General features: G+C 34.5%; 1 protein-coding gene across 2 annotated transcripts; it reads right to left on the minus strand.

Annotated features, from left to right (window-relative positions):
- Positions 1-660: 660 nt before the first annotated feature.
- LOC141814646 (ferredoxin-thioredoxin reductase catalytic chain, chloroplastic-like) lies at positions 661-7,026 on the minus strand. 2 transcript variants are annotated; one of them, XM_074702583.1, is made up of 7 exons: positions 6,860-7,026; positions 6,479-6,591; positions 4,478-4,527; positions 4,318-4,389; positions 2,040-2,100; positions 975-1,066; positions 661-810 (listed from the first exon to the last, which is right to left on the minus strand). In XM_074702583.1, exons 1-6 carry the CDS (start codon positions 6,990-6,992, stop codon positions 1,022-1,024), a joined length of 474 nt encoding a protein of 157 aa, XP_074558684.1. In that variant the 5' UTR covers positions 6,993-7,026; the 3' UTR covers positions 661-810; positions 975-1,021. The 2 variants fall into 2 exon arrangements, with proteins under 2 accessions (XP_074558684.1, XP_074558683.1); XM_074702582.1 differs by lacking the exon at positions 661-810 and having other exon boundaries at positions 868-1,066.
- Positions 7,027-7,368: the final 342 nt, after the last annotated feature.

A 7,368-nucleotide genomic window follows, 5' to 3' on the forward strand; every position in this document is an offset into this window, starting at 1 on the left:
AATCCAATACAAATCAAAAAATACAAGTTAATATGTAAAAAACAATCCTAAACATGTACAAGAGATAAGTACTATATTAGAAATCAGATGCATACTTTTGGAGATGATCGAATTTGAGAAATTGAAGCACCTTGCATCATTTTATAATAAGAGTATAATTTATAATAAGAGAAGAGGGAGATAATCCGTCAAGACATAAGATGACAAAACAAAATTAAACCCTAAACTTAAATGGGAGAGGAAAACTTATCTCATTTGCAACGAGCTGAAAAGAAAATAAGATACCTTGTGTCTAGGATTTTAACTTTTAAAGTTTTTGACAACGAGAGAGATTATTTTCAACAGACTGAGAAAAAAGATATTTATTTTTTTTTTAAATATATATTTATTTTTTCCGAATAGAAAGAATGTCAAAGTTACGACCATCTGAACTAAAGAAGTGTCTTTTTTTTTTTTGAAATGCGACTCTAATGTTAAAAAAAAAACCAGAGGTATAACATAAACATCAGATGAGCTCTTTGAAAAATATGAAACCTAAGTTCGCCAGATAAAAATTCTGGAGCTTTAAATTTGCCCCGTCAATTGCCGTAAAAATTAGAAAATATAATAGTAACGCGTAAAAAAACACGACTTTATTTTGGAGAACAAAAACGTGTCATTTCATCTTGTACGTTTGCCCTTTTAAATTCTCAATTCAGATATCGAATATCATTCATTTGTACATAAACCATCAGGATATACACGTACTAACTTTTTACCTAAGTAGAGAAGCTTCCAACAAATGGGCTCGTGTTGTGCTCGACGAATTTCCTAACAAACAATTATGACCATGGTTGAAGTCAATCTGAATCATTTAGTCCCAACAAATAACACTAACGATTTTCCTTTAAAACATCAAATGAGATTATTTCCCAAGGCATTAACACAGTCATCGCAATAACATCTTTATGAAACCTCAAGATACGATTGCTTACTGTTAAAGGGCAGAATTTAACGTATGACTAAATACAAGTAGTTGTAATTAAAGGTTTGTTGTTGTTTCTTTAATTTCTTCCAAGGTGATGGACTGCAGGACAAGAAACAACATTATTAGACTAAGAAATGGCAGTAAATTTCTCAAAAAGTAATGCAGTGTGTATGCTAAACAAATACACTTGTAAAATTGGGCTCGCTCAGTAAAAGAATAAATATCCAGTATCCCAAACGCTGTTTTATCTATTTATGCTTCAAATGGCAGCCAAAAACTGTAAGTCTGAATCTGAGCAATTAAACCTGAATTTACCTTGACTTAGTGAAGCTGTTGAATACAAGAAGTCTGAATTTATCGACAAAATAACAATTACTCAAATAGCTTGGACGAAGAGTTATATATTTGTTGATTCACTATAATGGTTTCTAGTAAACCATGAAATAACCAAGTTGTTTTTCCTAGCTATAAACTCTTTATGACTTGTTTACTGGAATAGGGAAAAGGGAGGGAAGGAAACATGAAAATACATCGAATGGAATCATTCACGTGGTTTGTATTCCTTTCCCTATCTGCCCCTCTGCTCTGATATTCATAGTAACAAGCAACAAATGCAAAATTAGGATACAGTACACAGTTGGCAATCTTGGTACAACAAATATTCCTTCATCTGATATGAATACAACTATGGTCCGAAATTCTAACTCTTGATAAGCTTGAAAGGAATTCTAGCTCAAGTTGTGTGGCATACGGATATTTGCCTGGAATTAAGAGCATGGAAAGAAATCAAGCTTGAAAAGCTTTCTATGCAGAAAAGACAAATCTGTCGTGCTCAGGTTAGGCTCATTTTAGCCCTAACGATTTCAAGCAGAACTACATGGATATAGATCCAAGGTCATGATTAATGGTAGGTTGGTTTGTTGATACTGACTAATGGAGACACCAAATAGTTATTGAGTTTTTAGTGAAGCTATAGTTTGAAAAAATAGCACAAAAGATGGAATCTTAGAGAAGAATTCTAAGGACACGCATTTATAAAGACAAGGCAGCATTAACCCAATTGCATGTTTACCTGCTCTCTTCCAGCAAATTCATTATCAGGAGTGAGAAACAGCATACAATGGCATTCCTTCCTGTCAAAATTTGGCATTCAAAGAAATATATATGGTAGCAACTATGAAGCAGCAAAATATTTGCTAGGACAATTTCCAAACTATCTACTTTCTGATTCATACAATGCTTAGTAATTCAAACAGTTTATTTATGCAGATACAGGATATAAAAAGGCTATAACAGGGTATTTCTCAATAAGTATATTTGCAGACTGCCAATGGATGTAAGAATAAAATTGTGTAACAAGCCAGTTCTAATTACTCTCATTATCATCTGAATCCAGAGATTGGGCTCTTGATCATATAGGTCATAACACACTTTTGTTTAGTACGTACTGTATTCAGATAATGGCCAGCTTGGCTTCAGGCTAAGGTTATCACTTGCAAACAATTTTCTCATGGTATGACTATGCAGGGATACCTATGTGCATCCCAGTGAATATCTTGATTCTCTACCGTGACATAGTAGCATAAGACACATTGGGTACAGTGGTGGAAGCAAGGTAGAGACCACAAGACAAATACTTGGACCAACAACATGATGTGGGTGTATGGGTGAGGACAGATAGAATGACATAATACCTGGGCCATATCTTTACCAGATCAGATATCTATTGAGATGTGCATTTTCTTGTATAGGCAAAAAGTTAATACCCAAGATTAATTTCATATTGTAATGTACAATATGTTCCTGAATAGCCTGCATGTGACAAGAGGTCATTGATCTACTACCATATCTGTTACAACCTGAGCTCATGATCACATAAGCAATATCCAGAAAATTAGGCCTGATTAGGGAGGATAAGCCCACATACATTATACATTATACATTATTATGCCCATATAACAAGCCCTATCCCCATGACTAATTGCAACTGATGTTACGATTACCACCCACGTAAAACATTAACATTGAAACTAAAATCATATATTTGAGCTACGATCCCCACGGTTCATGTAATGTGCAAGGCCTAGGAATAACGAAACCTAGTGTATGTTTCTATCAGGCTGATGCCTGATAGATCCTAGCTAGGATCATACACCACAAGAATATGTTCTGGTTAAAACCTGAGCCCAAACCACTTTCACTGGAAAGAGGCTCACAAAGAGGCTCACAAAGTGAGGATAATATCTCATACACTATGAAAAAGACTAAAGTTACGTGCAAGTGAAATTAAATAGAACTGAATAGGTGGTAACAGAGTGTGACACAGTGACCTGTCAATCCAAACTGTTTATTATACTCAAGAATGAAATGCATGGTGTGATGTTGTGAGGAATTGAGATGTATGTGTGTGATGTCCGTTATTGAAATTTTAGTTGCCTATGCATTTGTATTGAAATTTTAGTTGTCTAGGATAATACAATCTCAAGCACAATACTGTCATTTTCAAAACATTGAATCTGATGCAACTTGTTCCTTCATCTCTGAAGGTCCAAAGAGACTCCTTTTCTGGAGATCAATGTAAATAACATGTCTAAACCAGTAAAATGTATTAGTGTTCTTTAAAAGAAAATGGGAAAAATAGTAATGGATTAAATAAAGACAAGAGGTACATGAGGTGCAACTTAGCTACGATGTTAGTACATGTCCGGAAAATAAATAGGTATTCATGCCTATGCTACTGGGGCTCAGGCAGTGTCCAACATCAGTATGAATTTAGGTGTCTAATGCATCATTTCAAAAAAGTGGGAATGTAGGATCAAACAGATCTAGGTGTCTGACATAATACTCTTGTTAACAATGTGTCATGTCAACAACGGTAAAGGAAAAATACCAAGTCCAAGTAACATAGATGTATACGGCAATAAGAACACACATATATTTGATGATGGTGCACAGAGAAGAAGCAATTTTTAAGGAAATCATCATTTTATGATTGAATTCATTTCTAAGTATATTAATGTTCAATAATTTCTTTCGATAACAAAAAAAAGGATCCAATGAAAAAATATATTATTATCGTAGACCTATAGAAATACTATTATTGAGAAAATTAGGTGTAGCTCCAAGTGACAATAAAAGAGAAATCAGCTTGAGATGCTAAAGGCATGTTCAGCTGACCAATACATTGATGTTAGAAGAGTTGAATTGATTAAAGTGGAAGATGTAAAGGATAGTGGAAGATCAAATAAAACTTTAGTCAATGTAATGACTCAACAAGAATCAAGATTCATGTAGCAGATGCCAAATATTTGGGACCAGCATTGCTTGATGACGATGATGAAATACTTTACCTCTCTCGCATAGGTACACATGGGCAATTCCAAAATCCTTGTGCTACTTCAGCTGCTTTATCATCATAATGCCTGGAAAGAGATTTTGAGATGTCATAATTGTGGTCTGAAAATCTATCCAGGTGAATTATATGATTCAGAAAAAGAAAAAAGGATTTACCTACAAGGACATAATGGTGCACCCAATGTATCTTTGTGATTTGCAAGGCCCTGTGACAGTTTAAAAGAGTATTAATGCAATCAGCAATCTACTTTTTCTCCACAATAATAACAATACAAAACTATGCAATTTCTTAATCAAGTAAAAAAAAATGTAGTACATCCTCAGAGAACTGTAAACAGGGATATTTGTTATTATCATCTTCAAAATTTGTTTGGGAAAGAATGATGTTGCTTTAGGCTTAGACCTTAAAAAACATAGCCAAGCAAAGGAATGTAGTGGAGCATCTTAAGAAAGTTAGATTAATAATGGTTTCTCCATTCGGGAAAAAATGAAAAAACACCAAAAGTAGAAAGCAATCTTCCATTTTGTAGACAAGAAAGAAGGTAAATGAACTCCCACTCTCATTTCAACACTTACGATTTCTCCAACTTGAATCATAATGGGAATATTTTGGTACCCGAAAGTAAAGGTGTCAATGAGTCGTGTCTAGGTGAGGCACGACACAAGTCCACACTGGGCTTGACCCATTCATCTAACACATCAACCAACACAAGCCCACAAGCCCAATTTAATTTAAACAAAAAAAATCAGACAATAATAAAAAATTAAAATTCAGAAGAAAAAATCTAAAAAATAAAATAAATTCTTTTAAAAGTGATGTTTTTATTAATTTTGTTAGAATTATTTATATTAATAATTAGTGAGTCAAAGTCAACCTGTAGGCTAGGACTAGTCTTATACCAAGCTAAGCAACCGAGTTAAGCATGTCTCGTTTTCAACCCAGGCCCACGGGCTACAACTTCTATACTCAGAACAAGCTTGCACAAGTGTTGGGCCTAATACGATATGGCATGGCCCAGATGCTTATGAATAGTGTTGGGCACAACCCATAGCATGTAGGGCCAGGCTCGGCCATAGGCAACCTAGCCCATTTGACATCTTTGTCTATAGGTCACTTGATAGAAAAAGAATAATGAAAATAAAATCCAAAGTAATGATTTGGTCTCAATTTTTACATTATTAGATGGTTCCTAATTATTCAAAGCCTAGTGCTATGAAGTAAACAAACACGAAGTAGTGCAAATTAGTTACACGAAATTGTAATGTATGTTCATGGTTACCAAATATGAACTAGAGCCTAACCTTTCCATCTTGAAAACAAATATAAAGATGTCCAGACAACTCAAAGTTCATGAAATGGTGTTTAATCATTATGAGTGAGTATTATAGGTGTAAAGCCTCGCTTTAACATTCATATTCTTGACATGTTTTCTACAATTTTCAAAGGGAATTGTAATTATTTAATCTCATAGAATCATTTTTTAAATAATTATTACTGCAATATTGCAGTGGAGTTACACACTTAATCATAACATTGCCATTGGCTATTTATGTTTAAAAAAAAATCATCCTGTGAGATCAAATTTGAAGAATCAATGCCTGAGCATTATGCAGAGATTAGGTAAACGTTTCAACATGGATAACTGCAGACGAACAAGTTGTAACCATAAAGGGTCCGGGTAATGGCAATTGTACCCTAGAGACAGTAGTTGATCTCAAGAAGATCCGATGTACATATAATGTTACAAGTCAAGTTGCCACCTAGATGAAAATAGCTCATACATATTAAAAGGGAAACCATGACATTCATCAGTATTCAACGTTGACTCCATAGGGCAAGCATCAAAGACGAACTTTCAAAATAATGGAAAGCAAAAAACTGTGAATCCTAAGCCCCAACCATAAAGGGTCCCGGGTAATGGCAATTGTACCCTAGAGACAGTAGTTGATCTCAAGAAGATCCGATGTTCATATAATGTTACAAGTCAAGTTGCCACCTAGATGAAAATAGCTCATACATATTAAAAGGGAAACCATGACATTCATCAGTATTCAACGTTGACTCCATATTGCAAGCATCAAAGACGAACTTTCAAAATAATGGAAAGCAAAAAACTGTGAACACTTTTTAGGATAAAAGATTAGTTTTAGAACAACCTTGATTACAACAGAGGTGACTCCCTTATCCGCGCAGAAGTATGTTTCCGATCTAACGGCGTATTGCTCTGAGAACTTTCTCATAATCTCAACTGACTTTTCGCTAGGCTCTTCTGTGAAATTACAGTTGTTAGATTCTTAGGATATTTCTTATACCACAGGACACATAGGTTTGTCAAAAAAAATGATGTACGATACGAAGAACTTCCCAAACTATCTCAAAATCTGCAATTTTCTCCATCGTCATATGTCCAATTTACGGATCGTCAATCGATCGGTTGATTATCAAATCAATCGACTCAAAACCCCAAATAGGACACCAAAACCCCTCTAATAGCCAATATATCGAGAGAAGGAACGAAGGGAATCAAAGACAGTAACCTTGAGCCCGAACTTTTAGGCGACGGGAGCTGCAGGACCGCGACGATGAGAGTTGCCTGCTGGGAAGCAGCGTGAAGCCGTGGAGTGGAGCATTGCGGGAGCTGATGGGCATCCCCTCTACCAGATCAAACATCTGCGATGACCAAAATCGACAGGTTTCGCCTTCAAATATTGGCATTTTAATGAAAAAAAATTAGACGGAAGAGTTAGAAGGGATTTTTTTATTTACTTTTTTATATACGATCATATAAAATAAAATGCAAAAGAATAGATAGTTCAGAATTCATTATATAATCTATTTATCCATTCCTTTGAGACATAATTGAGTTGATTATAATGAAACAAATTTATTGAAGTTACACCTGTTTATAATATATTTATATTCCCACTTTAATTACACCTATAGTGTTAGATGGGTTAAATATGATAGATAGGTAGTTGAATTAGACATGGATTATTTATTATTTATTTTGACAGATTGAAAAATCTTTTCAACCCAAAATTATGTG

Source organism: Curcuma longa, chromosome 21 (genome assembly GCF_044706935.1).
Source record: "Curcuma longa cultivar G26 ecotype Majalengka, Jawa Barat chromosome 21, ITB_CL_G26_1.1, whole genome shotgun sequence".
NCBI lineage: Eukaryota > Viridiplantae > Streptophyta > Magnoliopsida > Zingiberales > Zingiberaceae > Curcuma > Curcuma longa.

Coding starts and splice junctions, on each gene's coding strand:
- LOC141814646 (XM_074702583.1), bottom strand. CDS start 6,992: ATGTTTGATCTGGTAGAGGGGATGCCCATCAGCTCCCGCAATGCTCCA. Junction 4,528..6,478: donor TCACCTCTGTTGTAATCAAG/GTTGTTCTAAAA, acceptor AAACTGTCACAG/GGCCTTGCAAATCACAAAGA. Junction 4,390..4,477: donor GCACCATTATGTCCTTGTAG/GTAAATCCTTTT, acceptor ATCTCTTTCCAG/GCATTATGATGATAAAGCAG.